The sequence below is a fragment of the Ambystoma mexicanum genome, chromosome 1p (assembly GCF_040938575.1).
Source record: "Ambystoma mexicanum isolate Mex_15411 chromosome 1p, UKY_AmexF1_1, whole genome shotgun sequence".
NCBI lineage: Eukaryota > Metazoa > Chordata > Amphibia > Caudata > Ambystomatidae > Ambystoma > Ambystoma mexicanum.
Window position 1 is genome coordinate 528,020,197 of NC_090921.1, and position 19,900 is coordinate 528,040,096.

Sequence of the window (19,900 nt, forward strand, 5' to 3'; positions counted from 1 at the left end):
TGTCCACAACTTAGTTTAGTTGTGGCAAGTGCTAACATTCACACGACTCTATACAGGTATGATACCAGGTAGCAATTATGGGGCGGGTGAGGTTGTTGGGTGAGGTTGTTGGCTGGAGTTGGCTAGGGAAGCTGATTTCTGTTCTCATGGGTGTCGCTTGACTTAGCATCGTCTCTCTTGTTGTAGTAAGAGTTTATCTGGTCGGTTCTGGGTGTTGTCCGTGTCATCTTAAATTTAGTCATCAATTTCTTTGTGTTTCCTGTTCGGTTGTTTTGGTTTTTCAGTTTGAATCTGTGGTGTTGAAGAGCCAGGTTTTTAGTAATTTTCTGAATTGTAGGTGGTCTTCGGTGTTTCTTATTTCTATCGGGATGTTGTTCCAGGTTTTTGCGGTTAAGTGGGAGAAGGAACCCCTGAGTTTTTTCTTAAGGTATGGTTTTTGTTCCAGGTGGATTTTGTTGCTTGATCTGAGGAGTCTTGTTGGCTTGTAGATTATTTTCTTTTGTAGGAATTTAGCTCCTTGTCCACTGATTTCCCTGTGTGTTATGCACATAGTTTTGAAGGTGATGCGATGTTTGACTGGGAGTCAGTGCAGTGTTTTAGGGCTGGAGTGATGTGGTCTCCTCTGGATAGTTTGAGGAGCAGTCTGGCTGCTGTATTTTGGATCTGTTGTAGTTTCTTCAGGAGGCATTCTGGTATCCCAAGGTAGTTGCTGTTTGCATAGTCAATTCTTGACATGATGAGGGCGACGATTGTGAGTGTTTTATGGGTGAAAGAGAGGAAAGGTAGGATTCTTCTTGCCTTGTGGAGGAGGAAGAAGCATTTCTTGATAATTGCATTTATTTGTGTTTCTAAGGTTAGGGTGTTGTCTATCAGGACCCCCAGATTTTTTACTATCTTAGATGGTGTTAGTACAGTTCCCATTTTTGTTGGTCACGGAATGTAGGTGGTGTTCTCTTGGATTTCTGTCTTTCCTGGGTTAATTTTCAAGTTGTTGGCATTCATCCAGTTAAAGACTTCTTTTAGACACTCGATTAGGGTTGAGTGATCGACTTGAGTGTCTTTGATTTTGTAGATGATTTGAGTGTTGTCTGCGTAGTTGTAGCATCTAATGTTGTATTTTTTAAAGATTCTGATTTCTGGAGTCTGGTAGATGTTGAAGTACAGTGGTGATAGTGAGGACCCTTGTGGTACTCCAGTCATTAACTCGTGGGGTGGATTTGAAGGGTTTTAGCCATACGGTTTCTGTTCTGTCTGCTAGGAATGATCTAATCCAGAGTAGTGCCATGTCCGTTATGCCCATGATGATGATAGGTTATTTATAACGCGCTTAATACCCAGAGGTTTCTAAGCGCGGACCCGGGGATCGAACCTGTGTTGGCCAGTGTCGTTTTGCTTCCAAGGCGAGAGCGTTGCTGCTGAGCTATCATCCCGAGACTCCCATGTCTTCTTGTCTTTTGGTTAGGGTGTCAAAAGCTGCAGAGAGGTCGAGCAGAATCAGTGCTGGGGTTGTGTTGGAGTCTGCGTTAGTTTTTAGGTCGTCCCAGATGGATAGTAGTGCTGTTTCTGTTCCTCTTGCGGGTCTGAAACCGACTTGTGCTTGGTCTAGCAGGTGGTGTTTTTCTATGTGTTCTTGGGTTAATTTGTATATGTAGGTTTCAAGGAGTTTTGCTTGGTAGGGAATGTTTGAAATCGGCCTGTGGTTGGAGAGGTCTTCTACGTCGCCACTTGTGTTTTTTAGAAGTGCTTTGATATATGCTGATTTGAAGGCTCTTGGTACAGTTCCTGTTGCTAGTGTGATATTTAGGAGGTTTCTGTAATATTCTGATTGCGTTCCTTGTGCGAGGATTGATTTGTAGATGTCGGAGGGGTGGGTGGGGGTCAGGGATCCATGGGTGATCCTGCATTTTTGCTGTGTTTTACCAACACGACAAATGCCTCTACTGATATTCAGGAAAGATTTGGAGTTTGTGCTGTGGTTCTCTTACGTCCGGTTGGTTGAATGTTGTGGTTGGTTGGTTGGTCTGTTTTGTATGATTTGTCAGATGTCGTTGATTTTATTCTTGAAGTGGTCTGCCAGGCCGTTGCAAAGTTTCTCTGAGGGGGTTGGGGTGTTGTCGAAGCCTGGTGGGTTTTGCATTTCTTTAATGATGTTGAACATTTCTTTTTGTGTGTTGGTGGCATTGGTGATTCTTTCATAATGCCTTCTCTTCGCCTTTTGTATTTCCTTCTTGTATGCGCGGATTTGTCTCTGGAACAGTATTTCTTTGTCTGGCCTGTTTTCTTTCCTCCATTCCAGTTCCATCTTCTTGTTGTCCTTTTTCATGGTGCTTAGTAGTGGGGTGAACCATTTTGCCATTGCACTTTTTTTTGATGGGGTGAATGGTTTTTCTGGGGCAATCTTATCAATTCTATCAGCAATCCATTTTTGTAGTAGCTCCGCTTTCCTGTCTAGGTTAGCCAGCTCTAGTTCTATAGTTGAGGGTTTGGTCATCTCCAGTTGTTCAAATAGGTTGCTTGCTTTGACGCTTTTCCAGTTTCTTTTTATAGTGGTTGTGAGTTTTGAGGGTTGGATGCAGACTTGAGTTGGTGCTCTGATCACGAATGGGATGATGAGATGGTCGCTCCACAGTATTTGTATCGGCAGTGCCGTGTTGATAAGATTTTCCTTTGCGAAGATTGCGTCGAGGGTGTGTCCTGCCGAGTGTGTTACCCCTTTCACCAGCTGTCGTAGTTTCATGGTTGTGAGTGAGTTTTGGGAGTTGGCATGGCTTTCTTCAAACCAGATGTTGAAGTCCCCCAGGATGATTAGATGTTTCTTGCTTGATGGCGATGTAGGTGATGGCTTCTATGAAGTTATCGACGAAGGTTGCATTGTATGTCGGTGGTCTGTACACCAGGATGAAAGTGATGTTGGTCTTTGGGTTTGCTGATAGGTTTATGACCATGGTTTCACAGTAGTTGATGATCAGAGGTTCGTCCGTTTCTATTTTCAGGTGTCCTTTGAATGCTATTGCGATGCCTCCCCCTTTTTTATTTTTCCTGTTTACTTGAAGGCATTCGAAGTTGGTTGGGAGGATGCTTTGGAGTGTGATTTTGTAGTGGTAGTCTAGCCATATTTCTGTGATGAATAGGATGTCAATGCCATTATCACTGAGTAGGTCAAAGATTTCTGTTGAGTGTTTTGACATGGATCTTGCGTTTATTAGATTGCAGTGTAGTTTGGTTTGGGTTTTATTGTTGGGGTCGTCTTCTGATCGGTGTTGAGGTTTCATTTCTGGTTGATCTCTAATTGAAGTGTTGGTACAGGTGCGTCTGTGTCGTTGAAAGGTTCTTCTAGCTTCTGTCTTTGGTTTTTGTTTTCATCAGGTTCTTCCAGGAATTGTGGGTGTCTAGTGGAAGTTCCTCTAGTTTTAGTGATGTAAGGTGTTATTGCGTCGATTGTTTTTGTTGTTTCTAGTGTTGTCCGTCCTTGTTCTGCGTGGTTGTGTTTGGTTGTCTGCTGTTGCTGGTTCTAACGTTGGGTTGGTTCGTTGTGGTGACCGGTTGTCTGCAAGGTATGGAGTTAAGTAGAGGGATTTGTCTCTTCTCTCAGCGTTGGTTTAGTTTTCGTTCCTGTCTGTGGGAGTGTGTTGTGTGCAGTTGTGAGTCTTTGTTGCTGTTCTGGTGTGTTTGTTCTTTCTTTTCTTTTCCTTTCCCTCGGTATAGGTCGCTTGTGCAGCATTTTAAGCTTGAGAGTTGTTTTGGTCTTTATTTTGTTTGTTGATGGCCAGTTGATGTTTTGGTCTGGCTGTCTTGTGGTGTAGTACTGGGTGTAGAGAATTGTCTGCTACAAGTTTGGGTTCTGTCTGTATTTGGTGTCGTCAGCTGGTGTTGCTGACTTGTTCAGTTCCTGTCTTGAGTGAGGTAGGGGAGGTAGTTAGGGTTATATCGTTTGGTGTTATCGGTGGCTGTCCTTAATGTCCGTCTCCGTGGACGAGGTTCACTGCGGTGAGCTAGCTATGTGGGGTTAAGAAGGATATCTACTAGCTACAGAATTGTCCTAACGGGCGTAACTAAGAATCACTGTCTCATCTTATGAGGTGTGAGCCCCTAATCAATATATCACTCAACAGTAATCAGCCAGTGATTTCTGTCTCACTCGGCAGTAATGCTCTCTAGGTGTGTCTTGATATTGGGAAAATCTTCCTCGGGACCAGCCCTTAGAGCAAAAATTACCCAATTCAGCCCAAAATACAGGTTCTATTGTGCCGAGCAGTGAACTCATGCTAGTGACAAATGACACCTTCAAAAAGTTTTAGTATTTATTCTAAACAGTGAATTTCAGCAACATCTTGGGATTCAAGTTAGAGAAGATTACAAAGCACAAAACGTAGAGAAATGCAAAATATAGAGAAACATAGAACTTAGAGAAACATAGAGAAACACAGTCTTACGCCCCTTCAATCAGCACTGGGAGACCCTGGCCCTCATAAGCTAGCTGTAACAAGCCCCGCTCAGAGGACAGCGCTGCAGGGTGCCGACAGAGCCACAAATTCCGGACACTTGATCTTGCTCGAACCAAGTCCACAGATCGATCTCCCACCTGAGTCATGTGGGCATGCATTTTTATAATCTCGTGCTGTCAGTCCATGACGCACAGTTCCAGAACTTTCCCTGTGCAAAATATAGGCTTGCTCATGGAAAAACCCAACTCTGTGCCCCTCCATACTTGGAGCCCAACTGCGCGAAAGCTCAGGAATGTCTTATCAGTGCCTTCTCAGAGAAAGAGGATTTGTTTACGAAGCCATGCAGGGCTACCGTTAGAAAGGCAGAATATTCTAAGAGAAGCCGAGATGAATTAACCCCATGTGAGCAAGCTCTAAAAGGCATGCACTCATAGCTTAGTGTTCATAGCGCTTAAGATTGGCTATCTAAGCTCTATATAGGTGCCATAATGTTCCAAACACTCCAAGAATGTCTATTAGCTACAGAGCTGGGGCCTTCGCCCTGCCTGTCTATCTACAATGCATAATGTGACCTACCACCCCTACTAGGCCTGCATATTCCTTGTAACTCAGTACTGCGTAATGGAAGTGCTACAACGGACTACTGTCAGCATTTTTGGCACATACTTTGAATAAACTATTGGCTTTCAGCAGCTAATGCTGTCATCTAAAGACCTGATTGGCAAATTTGCAATTTTGTGTATCACTACAAGGTGTGAGTTAGTCAGTCACATATGAGCGTCCTGTATAGTGGGACCGAGGCCTACAATCAACAATGCAATTTGAAGTAGGGCACCGCTAGATTGAGCGTCTTGTATAGTGGGAGAGCGACCTACGCTTAACCGGTCAAATTGGTTGTTGTATTAAACACAACTATGTTTGAGACCCGGGAGACCAGACAATTGCAATACTAAACACAGCTAGATTTAAGAGTCCTGTATAGTGGGAGAGAGGCCTACGCCTAACAGGTCAAATAGGTGTTGTACTAAACACAGCTATGTTTGAGACATAGGTGACCAGAAGATTACTATACTAAACACAGCAAGATTTGAGAGTCCTGTATAGTTGGAGAGAGGCCTACGCCTAACAGGTCAAATGGGTATTGTAATAAACACGGTTTTGTGATGTTGAGGATGGCAGCAGAGGTGGTGTTGTTATTATGGTGTTTTAGATAGGTTTGATAATTGTTCTAGTCTTCCAGCGTAGAGTAATTGCTCTACTCGTCACCTAGACCACTCCTACCGTACTGGTCCTGGTCGTTGCTGGTTGACGGCTGGCTACTGGCTTTTACTGCTGACACCGGCGGACACGATCTGGAGCCGCCTCTGTTGGAGCTGCCCTTTGTCTTGGGACCCTTAGCTGCAGGGCTGCCCTGGGGAGATCGGTGATGAAGGGTGGCAGGGCCAATTAGGGATGGTGGGCGGGTTTGGGAGGCGGGAGGAGGGGAAAGGAGCCGCAGAGGAGCGCGTGGGAGCGGTGAAGGGAGGGAGCGGAGGCTAACAGGCCCAGAAGAGCCCAATCAAATGTAAAGAGACCAGGATGGTCTCACAGGCCCATGACTCACCTGCTCAGCCACCTGGAAAATCACTTATGATTTCTTTATCAGAGATTCCCAGATAAATATACAATGTCACAGTAAGGACTGGCTGCAACCAAATAACAATCCAACCAGGTAATTACACTTGTGATTTCTTTAGCAGAGGTGCCAAGTACAAAATGTCAAGCCACATTAAAATGTTGCTAGTCTAGCTGCAGCAAAATTCAGATCTAGACACACTTATGATGATTACTTAATTATAGATACCCCATAAGGTATACCATGACGCAGTAAGAAATGGTTACACTGTCTGCACCCAAATGCCAGTCTAGACCGGTAATAACACTTATGATTACTTTATTATAAATGCCCTGTAAAAATGTTGTGCCACATTATTAAATGACTAGACTGGCTGTACAAAATGCGATTCTCGCCACTAATAAAACATATCATGCCTGCTTTATCATGGATGGCCATCACGTGATAGCACCCCCCCATGCTGTACCACCCTCACGACACGTCCCCTCTCCCTCCCACTCTCCTCCAACCCTCTAAATCAGCTTCTGAGTCAAGCATTACCTTCACGTCCCTCTTCCTCGTCCCAGTACTTCCGTATGAGGCAAGGTGCTGCATTGACAAGTACTGGTACGAAGAAGAGTAGGACTAGGAATAATGAAGATTGCCAGTAAGTAATTGGTATTGCACTCACATTCACGTGCTCATTTACACGTGCAACCATCCACCATTCCCTCACACACACACACACACACACACCCAGCCACCCATACATCATGCACTGACACGCATTGCATAATATATCTCTCACACACGGATGCCTCTGGGCCTGGTGCGCGCTACAAATAAAATAAATACAGACACAGATACAGACACACACACACTATTCGTACCTTTTCCCGAATCTGTTGCTGCTCCGAGGACTCCTATGCATACAGGCCTCTCGAACTCCCGTGATCCACACGCAAGGAACCAGCTCGGGTCCCTATCCTGCACAGAGCTGGTTAGCCAGAGCCTTCCATGGCCTGTGGGGTGAGGGTTCCTTTTTGAAGTCATACTGACTTCAAAAAGAAATTATTTCCATTACAGAAATATGTAATGGAAATAATGTATTTTTGAAGAGTAACTTCTTACCTCCTTACTTTCTGTTTCTCTCTGCAACCCTTGACCGGGCGTCAGAAAGGCAGAGCCAGGGGTCGACAGGAGTTGCTTTGGGCTGCATTTGTGACCCCTTGTAACCCCCAATTGAGATCCTTGCCTGTTTATGCTTCAAAAGTTATTTTGCCTGACTTTTTAATTAGGTTTCCAATCTCTTTAGCTGCTGATTACTAGACATGGACTACAGCCAGGAACATTTTGAGATTTACTGACAGGACAATGCTTCTGGTAGGCTGGACACTGAGCAAGGGACTAATATATCGACTACAGATAATTTGTCCAGCCCACCATTCTCTGGTACCCTTTGTTAGTCAATGTGATTGTTGGCTAGTCTGTCCTTGCAATTAACTTGCCCCTACCCTCTGACCCATGTTTACTGATGTCTGAACACTGACAGCTGCTGATTCTGAACAGCTGCTTCACTTGTGCACTGACTGCCTTGTGCTTTCTTGCAGACCACTTCGTCCACACTGAAGGGGGCCATCCAGTTGGGAATTGGATACACTGTGGGTAACCTGAGCTCCAAGCCTGAGAGAGATGTCTTGATGCAGGATTTCTACGTGGTGGAAAGCATTTTCTTCCCCAGGTATGGTTCTTTAAAAAGAATGGAACTTAAGTTGACCTATCGCAGTGATCCGTCCTTAACAAATAGTATCCATATGAGTTTGACTTGAGTACGAGATGGAGTGAGAGACTGGATGTGGAGTGAGAAAAGACGCTAGAGGAGTACAGGTAATTTTTTGTTTGGTTAGGTGATTAGAATGAGTCCATAATGTCAGCGGGCTGGGAAGAAACTTTGCATTCTACAGGTAATCGAGGGACCCTAGTCACAGCAGAGTTTCTTTGTAGGAAAGTTTCTTGGGACTCTCTCTGGTGATCTATCCTCCCAGTCTATCAAGGGGGATAGCTGGATATTGGGGCAATGCATGAAATTAAGCCGAGAAGCATTGTTTGCTCATTGCTGTAAATTTGTGGTCTGCTACGTCACCACATAATTCTAGCAGGGAGGGGAGAAGCCTGGTTATATTGCCATGGTCCTCTAAAAACATTTTGGCATTTTATTGTAGGGGCAAACATGATGCTATGACCCGATGAGATGGGAAGCTTGGGTCATTGATAAGTTGTATGTTTATTATAGATAATAAATTGTTAGTAATTCCGGTATGCATTGTTTGGTTGTGTGCTTGAATTTTGAGCTTCTGTTTGTAAGGGCTAGTCCATAGGTGTATTGAAAGTTGTGGTGGAGTAGGCCTACGCATGAAGTGCGTTTGTGTGCATGCGTCTGCGTACATGTGTTTGTGTGTGTGAATGAGTTTCATTCTAGTTTGAAAATAAATCCTTCTAATTGAGAAAATGTGACCTTTCTCCTCTTTCTGTGCAGTGAAGGGAGTAACCTTACACCAGCGCATCACTATGCAGACTTCAGATTCAAAACCTATGCACCTGTAGCTTTTCGGTACTTCCGGGAACTCTTTGGCATCCGACCTGATGATTATTTGGTAAGCACTGATTGCAATTTGTTGGTTTACAGTTAAAAAAAAAAGTGAAAAGATTTGTAAAACTCAACTATAGAAATTGAAGAGCCTCTTACACGTTCTTTTTGATATGAATGAAAACACTGCAGCAAGAGCATTATTAGTTAATATATTGTCAATGGTGTTTTGCATGTATGTGCAATAAATGGATCACATAGCTTCACTTCAATATACCAAGGGATAGTCTTTGTTGAAATGACCCCAAGCTGGTTAGGGCTCAAACATTGAGGGTTTATTTTCTCCTAATTTGGAATTCTATGGGTCCACATATGAGGACCTTGCCTACCCAGTCTACTTTCAAAAGAGCTCTCAAAACCAATCTGTTTTCAAAGGAATGGTCACCCTTGTACTTTATCTCTATGAATAATCAGTATACCCCGCTCTGCACTCCATAACCGCACCCCAACACTTTTGATACACCTATCACAGAGACTCGCCCGAGTTTGCCACTTTCATCTTGTGGTAGCATACAGTTACGCACGGGTGCGCTCACATAGTCTACTCTGGCAGCACAAACCAGAGCCAACGCCTCCACTGTTGAGGGCCTGCAGATGACCGATAAAGATGTAAATCTAAAAGTATTTACACAAATACAAATGCAGAAAATGTTCTGCCTAGTAGTGCAGATCAACATTGCCTTTCTCTGTTCATCTCTGAATGTTTTTATTTTCAGTACTATGGCTTCTAAAATTGTGCTGCCAACACAGTAATTTAATTTAAGGTTTTGCATTCACATGGCATTTGAAGAAATACACTGCTTTTGTTTAATAGCTGTGATCATTAAGTGGTATCATTTTGCATATGCTTTCTGTTCTGCAACCATATTGCTGTGAAAAGCAAAGTCTAATTGAAAAAGTCTTTGGTGCGTTTGTGGCAATGAATCAATATGAATTGTTTTATATTCCACATGTTGGTCAAGGGTGGCTTGCTTTGTTACATTTCATAGCCAGATCAAAATGAGTTATCCACAAAACTACGAGACCAGAAAAATGTTTCATTCTTTTCTAAGGAAAACTGACAGCAGGGTGTAATATTCTCTCCAATTTGTCTTAACGATTGCTAATTCTTCATATGATGTAAGTAATTTATAACGCGCCTATACACAGGTGTTTCTAGGCAGTGCATCTCTGGGTAGTGCAAGGAGAACAAGGGACTGTAAGGTTACTGTTACAACCCCTTAGTGTGTGGTAGGCCCCTAGGCAGTGCAAGGGTGATTGATCAAGAAAGAGCCTGGTACCCAGTGAGACTGAGGATAGCCAAGCAACCAGTCAGTACAGCAGACAGGTAGGTCATCAGGAGAGGGAGAGACACACACCATCCGGAACTTGAGAGGGGCAGGGAGGCCGTTCCAGAGGGAGACACTTGCAGAGGAGAGAGATCTATCCCCACTTTCTGCCTAGAGAAGCGTCTAACCCTTAGAGAGTTGGTGGTAGCGGAGTGTAGGCCTTGAGAAGGAACGTATTTTGGACGAGAGCTTTGGATTTACTGCGGGCCCCGGCCCCAGAAAACCTTGTACGCAATACAAAGCGTCTTGAACTTGATCCTTGCAGCCACCGGGAGCCAGTGGATAGACTTCAGGGCTGGAGAGATAAGATCTTGCTTGAGGCCAAGGATACGTCTTGCAGTCCTGTTCTGGATTAATTGCATAGGGTGGAGAGTAAAGGCAGGCAGATTCAGAAAGAGACTGTTGCAGTAGTCCAGCCTATAGAGAATTAGGGCTCTGGGGGCAGTGAGCTTCTGGGAGAAAGTGAGAAAGGGAAGAGTCCATTTGAAGAGGTGCAGCTGATAGGTGGACTTCTTGCCCACGCCCGAGATATGAGGAGAGAAAGAGAGAGTGGAGTCAAAGATGACACCAAGGTTTTTTGCCTTGCAGGCGGGTGAAGGAAACTGGCCCAGGGTAGGCGGCCAGAGTGAGCGGGAAAGCACAGGTCCCAATGAGAAGGAGCTCTGTCTTACTGGCATTAAAGCAGCGATCATTGGCGGCGCACCAATCCTGAATCCCGGCTTGACAGTCATAAATGAGGGGGAGAGGAGGCTGAGGGGAGCCTGAAGGAAAGCGGAGTGGCATCCGCATAACACTGAAAGTTGGAGGAGAAGGTAGAGATCAGGTGGGTCAAAGGGGCCAAGTAGATGTTGAAAAACCAGGGTGAGCGGATAGAGCCCTGGGGGACGCCACAGGTAGAGGGAGAGGTGACGGAAAGAAAGGGACCAAGTTGGACCTGGGAGGGGCAGTCCAAGAGGAAGGCAGTCAGCCACTCCAGGGCCTGATCCTAAAGTTCTCACAGTGATGATTGATCAGTATGACGTGGTTGACCGTGTCGAAAGCAGAGGAAAGATCAAGGAGGATGAGGACAGAAGGAATCAAGGTTGGAGAGCAGATCTTCACAGGTGTTCTGGAGAGCAGTTTCTGTGCCAGTTTCTGAAGCCAGATTGATGGTCATTGAGACAACCAACAGATTCAGTGTGGCGAGTAAACTGGGAGCTGGGCAGCTTATTTCAGGGGATTTAGTTTGGTGCTGCTGTAAATAACAGGAACTGCATGGCAGCAAACAGCTGTTCGCGGGTCCATCCTCACCAACAGCTTTTAACCATCAGGAAGCGATATCACTGATGTTGCCTAAGTAACCTGTTTGGTAATAGATTGAGAATGTGGTACATGAAAGTCTACAGGCAGCATCTGTTGAAGACAATAACAGAATAGCATTTAGCTGATGTAACCTCTCCTTACCCCACCTCCCTTAACAAATCTCACAAGCTCCTTGTCCCGATTTAGTAGTTGCATAGGTAGGGATAGCTTTCTCATTGCATGCTTGGACTTGCAGGTCAATACTAACAATAAGAAAAAGGAAACTACAAGTCCCATCATGCAATAGGAGAAACCAGGAATAGCTGGAGGGGGTCACGCATTCGAAAAGGATACTTTCGCTGGTAGTTATTTAATAACCTAAGGAACTGTTAGCTAATACATATTTGTCTGCTGATCCTTCTTAGAAAGCTCTGTGACTATGCGATAAATTGACCTGCATTTTCAGTATTCACACAGTGGTCCTAGGGTCTAGTTTCTGCAGTTTCTCTCTGGAACCTGCGTCCCTCAATACTTTCACTAATGAATTGGAATAAATATTGGTAGCATTCTCATACAGTTGTACCTAAAAAAGCACATGGTGATTCCCACTGTTTATTTTTCTTGAGCGTTCTCAAACCTTTCAACGCGCCTCTTTTACTTCAGTGTAACCTCCATCTTTCAACTGCGAATGTCAACACCTGCTATTCATCAGCGAGAGATGAAAAGAACTCATTGTACACATTTTTTACTTGGTTCGAAATTGTTTTCACAATGTGCAGAAGACAATTTAGAAATTGTACACAGTGCAAACTGTCGCATTAGTTCAATTGGTATAAATGTCAGAGGCATGTTATCATTTTGTTGGTTCTCCCCTAAACAAAATCCCTTTCCCTAAAATGGCCAAACGTTAAAAAAAAGAGCAGCACCTGTGCTTTACAGTGCAGTCAAAATGTGCGTGAACAAACCTTTTCACAGAAGACCGCACAGTACTAGACTGTGTGATTAAACAATTTTAGCATTTTAGCATGTTCACTGGATCATCCATCACCTCCTAGTCCGTCTTCCTCTTTGAAGTACTTACTCTGAAGTAAGTCCTCACTCTGGAGGCAGTTGCTTTGCTATTTCAAGATTGTATATAACCATCAATTGGAATATCAGAGCTCTTCATTTTCAATATACTTCTGTTATTTTAGTTTCTAAAACATGTCGTATATGTTACAGGCAGCCATGGACAGTGAACCATAATTGTCTGAAAACGTTTTCCTTATATTACACTGTGTCCATGAAAGATTACCCAAATGATGTACTATGTTTCCGATGCATTCCTCCAAGGAATTCTGATCCTTTGTGTGTGCTGTTACACCTATATTTTGTCAGTTTTGGCAAAGTACACATTTTCTGCATGAACTAATTGGTTTGCCAACTAGGATTTCAAGTGGGCATACATGCCCATAGATCCAGGATCTGTTTTATTAGGCCCTGTGTTGACCGTTACACGGTCCCATCCAAACATAGTACCGCAGTCACTATTTCCTAGTGTTAGAAAAAATCAAATCCCTCATCGGGAAAGCTTACAATGAACAGCAGTAGCACATATTTCTAATTTCTGCAAATTTGCTGTGTGTTGTGCGTGCTCTCTCTTTAACAATGGGAACAGTCTAGAAATATGGCTTTGCAACTGTGAATATAGAACACAATATGTGCTAAGTGGATCAAATTGATATTGTGCTTGATTTAAAAATAAACACATTTTTAAAAAAACCATGCCATGCAATTTACCTTGACACATGCTATATTTGGTACTCCTTGCTTTGAAACAGTCGGGCACGTGGTTGTCCCTCCCAAGATGCATGCCCAGGGCATTTTCCACGTTTTCATTTACAGACTGTGTATTTTCAACGGGCCACTGCTATAAATGTTGTTACTCCTACGTCCCGTCCCCTTTCCTCCATACTTATGGGACATTCTCCGTCCTGTGGGACGAGACTGGAGCACTTGTAAAAGCATAAAAATTTTGCACACATTTTAGTCCTTCCTCTCTTTCCGCGGGGTACTGCACACGGTCGTAACCCCGCCCATCTCAGCTCCGCCCCGCGCATCGCCCATCAGGCCTTTTCTCTGCTCGTTCGAGACTGGACACACTTAGCATCTGCAGAAGTTTTTTTTTCTTCCAGCTTCCTCCTCTCTGGCTCTCTTGCGATCGCGTGATAGTCTGTCTGTCTTTTCAGCTAGACTTTACGAATTGTTCTTCCTGTCAGCGACGCTTCGCTAGGGCGGTTCCCCATCCTCTTTGTTTAGAGTGTTTGGGTCCTGATCACCGGTGGGACTCGTGTTTTTATTTCGATTCCCTTTTGGTCCGGGCGCTCAAACGTCGGTTAGAGCGGTGGGAGGAGGTGTTTCAGTGCACTCCTCCTACGCATTTCCAATCCTTCATTGATGAAAAGAAACAATGCCCGGTAAGTTCTTTGCTTTTTAGGGCACCCTGGCCGGGGGACTCGGTAACGGGCTCTTCCCGGTCTGGGAGGAGCGTTAAATGCTCTGTTACCAGGGCGTGCCCCGAGGTGCCGTCTAGCCCTAAAAAGTGTACCAGAGTTTTCTCTGACGGTCTCCGTAAGGGGCCTGTTGACACTGGATCACAATCCGAGGCCCCTCCTGTGGGGGCTGTTTGTAGACCTAGCTCTACTGTGTCGTGGGGTACCAGAGCTCGCTCCGAGGCCTCCTTCAGTGGAGCTTCCCTCATTCATATCGGGGTGCGCCCCGAGGCCTTGGCTGGGCTGGTACGCACCGAACAGAAGTTCGAGGCCCGGCGTGAAGAGGCTTCTACCGGACGCGGGTCCGAGGTCCCTCGGTTAGAGGCTAAAGTGACCAACAGTTCTGAGAGGCCTGTTTAGGCTTTGTCTGTGAAAGGTGTTCATCGTTCCCGCTCTTGAGGTGAAACCAGAGCTGTTGAGGGGGCAAGGAGTGAGGTTTCGAACCATAGTTCCTCCTTTACCGGCAGCGCCGAGGTCCTACCTGCGAATGTTAGTTTGGCTATTAGCATGTCTCAAAAACATCCTAGGCCACACAGTACCGGCTCGGCCAAGGTTCCTTGTATTAAGACGTAAATGAAGACCCATCACCCACTTGTGGGGACCCCTGCCTCACTTCCACACGTGTCGCAGTTCTCCTCAAATGCCGACAAAATGGCGGCCGTTCCCGCCAAGACCACGACGGCCATTTTGGATTCAACCCTTACAACTATGCCATCAGCTTTAGGCGTAAGGGGTGCTCTTGCAGGTGAACATCGGTTTCCTTGTGCTCATCCGTTTCGTCCAGTTTGACTGGAAAGCTCGAATGCCTTTACCGCATCCCTTCTTGATTTTCCACAAGGATAAGGTGGTCCTACGGACAAATCCTTCTTTCCTGCTAAAGGTGGTCTCTGATTTCCATCTAAATCAGTCAATCTCCCTTCCGGTCTTCTTTCCAAATCCAGCTTCAGAAGCAGAAAGGGTTCTGCATTGTTTGGATGTTAGAAGGGCTCTTAAGTTCTATCTGGACAGAACTTCTGAATTTAGGAGCTCTTCTCAACTATTGGTGACCTTTGGTAGTCCACAAGGTAGGCCTCTAAGGTGACTATCTCCAGATGGATCACTGCCTGTATTACGGAGTCTTACACCGTCCAAGGTCTGCAGCCTCCTAAAGGAATTCATGCGCACCTGGTGCGGGGCAAGGCAGCTGCAGTTGCCTTTCAGAAATATGTCCCCTCGGAGACCATCGCCAAAGTGGCTACATGGGCCTCCCCGTCGGCTTTTTGCAAACATTGTATAGACCTGAGCTCCAGATCTGATGCTCAGCTTGGCCAGGCTGTGCTGAAGATTCTTTTTCAATAGGGTTTTTTTTCCATCCACCCGTAGTTCCTGTAAGGAGTTCTTGGGAATCTCCCAAAAGTATGGAGGAAAGGAGACGGGACGTAGGAGTATAACCAGGTTACTCACCGTAGTGACCACCTTACTCCTAGTCCATAGTCCCCTTTCCTCCATACGCCCGCCGTCCCCTCTAATAAGGTTCCTCTATAATTGCTTAAAGGTCTCTGACCTGGTGATAGAAAAGGACTGATGGGCGATGCGCGGGGTGGAGCTGAGATGGGCGGGGTTACAGCCGCGTGCAGTACCCCGCGGAAAGAGAGGAAGGACTAACATTTTTGCAAAATTTTGATGCTTTTACAAAGTGCTCTGGTCTCGTCCCACAGGACGGAGAATGTCCCATAAGTATGGAGGAAAGGGGACTATGGACTAGGAGTAAGGTGGTCACGATGGTGAGTAACCTAGTTAATATGATCTACTAGTTGTAAAGAAGCCGAACACAAAACAGTAGACTTGCACATGAACACCAATAACCTTACAGTATTGCAGTTCACTCACAGAGCAATTTGCTCCAACATATTTGCATTGACTTATGAATATGCGTAAAAAGGGTATTCGTGTATTCACAATATGCTAATTAATGATATATAAAAAGACACACCAGTTCTGTTCATTGGAATGCACAAACTTTATTTTATACAGTATCCAAATGAAGGCTTCAGGGGTTATCCTAATACAATTGACCATGGCACATTCAGAAATTTCACAAAAACCACACAATGGCAAATTTTGGAGGATGTTTTTTTGGACAATGTTTTTAGGGCAGTAGTTCCTCATGTGTTCTAAATATGACCTGCAGCTACTACCTCACACAATGTTTTTAGATGCAATGCTTAGATCCCAGAATCGTTAAGTACACAGGCATCTTGTATGACAAATTTGGATACCTGAGCAGAAATGATTGGTACCCATCATTGAAGAAGAGGCTTGCCCAGCAAACAGTGGAAAATTCACCATTGGAATAGTGGTAGAGATTTGTGTATTTGCTACTTTGTATGTGAGCCATTAAGGCCCTGTCAAATGTAAGGCACAACTAGGATACATTCGAATATAGCACCTTGGAAACTTGGGGAATATTTCTGTATTAGTTCCACCATATGCACACAACTAGACCCAAGCAATTCAGGCTAACCTATTGTACCACACTAGCACAGCATGGAGGTTGCATAAACATGTAGCAATCTGATGATGTGTTTGTCCCCACACAAGGGTGCACAGAGTCTAAATAGCAGACCAACCCCCTAAATCAACATTCATGGAGTCGGATCATATACATTAATGATATTTTGATTTGATTTTGCATTTATCGTGTGCATATCTTGAAGAGAACTGGCAGCAAACTGCATCTAGGCGCAGGTATTAATATAGTGCTAATAACCAGAAAAGCCACTCAATCTGAACACTACACAAACAAATAGGTCTTCAGATATTTACGAAAGATGGTAAAAGAATTTGACGGAGGTGTATCGGCAGAGAGTTCCCGGCTTGAGGGCATGTGACAGAAAAACATCTGTCACGCAAGGTGGTAGTTCTAGAAGGCGCAACCACCAACAGACATTTGTCCATTGAAAGCAGTGATGGAGTAGGTTTGTACTTTGTGATTTTAGATATTCGATAGGCAGGGGCGAGATCATGAATACATATAAAAACCAAACAGAACAGCTTGAACTGTATTCGCTCCTGAGTTGTGAGCCAATGCCGGCTCCTCCAAAAACCTGATATTGACTTTTTCAGAGACAATGAAAAAACCAATCGCATTGCAGAATTCTGTGTCACCTGAAGCTATTGGAGTTGGTATTTAGTAAACCAATCAGCAGAGCATTGCAGTAGTCCTATTTAGTGTTTAAGAGAGAGCCCACCACCATAGGACGATCCTTCTACGAAATGAATCAGTCTGATTCTATAAGTACCAACCCGCCAAGCCATCCTCCTGGAAGTCCTGTCAAATAACCACCCGCTTTAAGCTTCCCACCAATAGTATCAAGTTGGAACACGCCAGTACATCGCCTGAAATTAAGCATTCTTCCTCAGGGCGGTTTCAACAGTCTCTTTCATAATCCGGTGGGGCATTACAATCACTACAAGCAATAATTTTGCTGTGACTGCCAGGAAGATGCTTATAAAAAGATACACGTTTTTCCAATTACAATGTGTATAACATTGGAAAATGCATACCATTTTATAGATGTGAAAAACCTTACTGCGCAGATAAGGTTGTGAAAAAGCATATCCTTTCCTTCGAGGGGATTGGGTCCTCAGACGTATTCCATATCTGACAGCTGTGGACATTACCTGTCATATCTATGACAGGTAATGTCCACAGCTGTCATAGATATGGAATACGTCGTCGGACCATCCCTTCTTCTCAACCTGCGTGCCTTTGAATCAAATTCTTTACAATACCATTACTCTTTTTTTCATGCTGGTTTCCACTCAGACACTACACGTTTTAACGTTATAACGCAGGAGAACTGCCTTCCAGTGTTTGATCATGTGTCTGTTTCAGTTTCAATTTATAGCCCTTTAGATAAAGGGGTGTAAGGAAAGGCTTGGTATCATCAATGAAGACCGACACAAATGAGACACAATTTAATTGTCTTTATTGAATTTTAAAAGGGTTGGTTAAACGCCTATCTCAACCTAAATCTAAGGATGGGAGCAAGCTACAACCATAAAATAATAGTCCTAGTCGAGACTGTCAAAATAAAAGGGCCTATGCTAATAAACCTATTTCCAATCCTTACTTCTAAATACAAAATGGCGTGGGACAATAATCTATACAAAAAAGGAAAAGTGTTCAAGAAAAAATATGATGTCAGGACAGTTAAGTAATTAGCCTCCCTTCCCCGTGCTTTCAGCATGAGACAAGGCAGCACGCTCGAGACTCGTGCAAACTCTGGCTTCCTGGGCATGAGGACACAGTTCAATGGTTCAGCTGGTCTCACACCACTCTGGCAAAGTCTTTAAGAAACAAAAAGGATTCTCAAAAGAAACATCTCTTGTCAAAACACTGGCTTCCTCCGCCTTGAAACAAAAGCTGACTTTAATTGTCAAAACACTTAGTATTACCTTATTGCCCACTGACTGCTGGTATAAGTAGTTCCTTTTGTTACCGTACAGGTCAATATATCAGTATCGGGACCTTCTGTGCCAAAGTCTCTTTGCCATTCAAAGTCTCTTATGGCAGAGGGTCTGATGTAGCAAACAAAACACAAAAGTTCCTTTCCTTTGTCAAGATTCTCACATTCATAAGTTCACGATTGGTCTCCCTCAATTGGGCTCAGACCATGGGTCGCCCTCGTCTGGGCTCAGACCACGGGTCACCCTCGTCTAGGCTCAGACCCCTTTTCTATAATGTTCACAATTCACAGCTTGGTTTCTCCTCATCTGGGCTCAGACCATGGATCACCCTCTTCCGGGCTCAAATCCCCTTTGACACCAGAATCGAAGACTTTGACTGTGCGCAGAATTTTGCTTGAGCCGTCGCAGGATCACTTCGATTTACAATACTTTAATTACTGACACTTCTCAGCCGGATACCGTACAGAGACCTTCGATTGGGCATACACGCAGTGTCGGACCACTCTCTCACAGCTTTGTTCTTTTGGACTAAAAGTCCCAGAATGCGCATTCAAGGTTTAGTTTCCACTTCGCCAGCTACAGGCACTTTTGGGATTTACACAAAGTTCTTGACACAACAGGTTATCCCGCCTTAGCTTCCCTCGAGTCAAAGGGTCTCCATCTTGTACCCCCAGTGATGAGATGTTAGAGGGTCCTCAATGGGGATTCACTTGAGGTCAGGGTCCCAGCACCTGCCCCTTGTTAAGGATTTCAATCCCAGCAATACACCCGGGTCTCTGCCTAGCATGCAATGCACAAATGAAATACTTATTTATTGTGTCTATAGGATCAGTATTCTGAGTGATATACCACTCATATCACACCCCTTCTCAAAATACCCCAAGATCACAATGGACCAGGAATCAGGCTGGTTGGTAAAGGTAATATTTATTTATTTAAAATTCAAATAGAACATATGTTTTAATATATGGGGCAGCAATCACCAATGTGGTGACAATACAAATAAGAAAGTAGGTAATGCAGTTGAATTCACTTTTAGCAACACATAATATAAAACACTGAGAAATGAACAGTTTTGGCTTGTTGAAAATATAGCGCTTCAGTTAAGATTTCCCCTTGCAAATTTCTCAACTCACAAAGAAGCAATTCTACACAGATTTAATTAAGCAGCAGGTATTCAGGAATACAGAACAGTGTACAGAGTTTAAAGATAAGCTTCCCTCCCCAAACAAGAGAAAAACATTTTGGAAATGTTACACTTTTAAAATGACATTCGAAAATGGCTGTATGAAACAATGAAAAGTGTGCAAAAAGTCCTTAAATTGATATAAATCTCATTGGGAGCAACACTGAAAAGATGCTAACGATCATAAGCTTTAGGATGAGCAACAGTAAACACTTTGAATCTTTATGGAAGTTAGGAATTGAAAAATCACATGTGTAAAACTTTGCAGAAATGTGAATTCCTGCCTAAATTCACTAAACGGTTTTTAAGAAAAACGGGTCAAATCCAAAATGTTCTTTTATGCGGTGGGGATGTAGCTACATGTCTTAGATTTAAGTCAGAGTTGAAATGAAGTCTCCAGCTATCAGAATGAGGAAGTTATGCAAGTTTGAATGAG

General features: G+C 44.1%; 1 protein-coding gene across 5 annotated transcripts in view; it reads left to right on the plus strand.

Annotated features, from left to right (window-relative positions):
- PIP5K1C (phosphatidylinositol-4-phosphate 5-kinase type 1 gamma) overlaps nt 1-19,900 on the plus strand; it is a 1,345,879-nt gene that overhangs the window by 239,609 nt on the left and 1,086,370 nt on the right. For all 5 annotated transcript variants that reach the window (XM_069649430.1, XM_069649429.1, XM_069649432.1 and 2 more), the window contains exons 4-5: nt 7,650-7,780; nt 8,576-8,693. In XM_069649430.1, the coding sequence (XP_069505531.1) occupies nt 7,650-7,780; nt 8,576-8,693 (249 nt within the window). The remainder of the gene's footprint in view (nt 1-7,649; nt 7,781-8,575; nt 8,694-19,900) is intronic.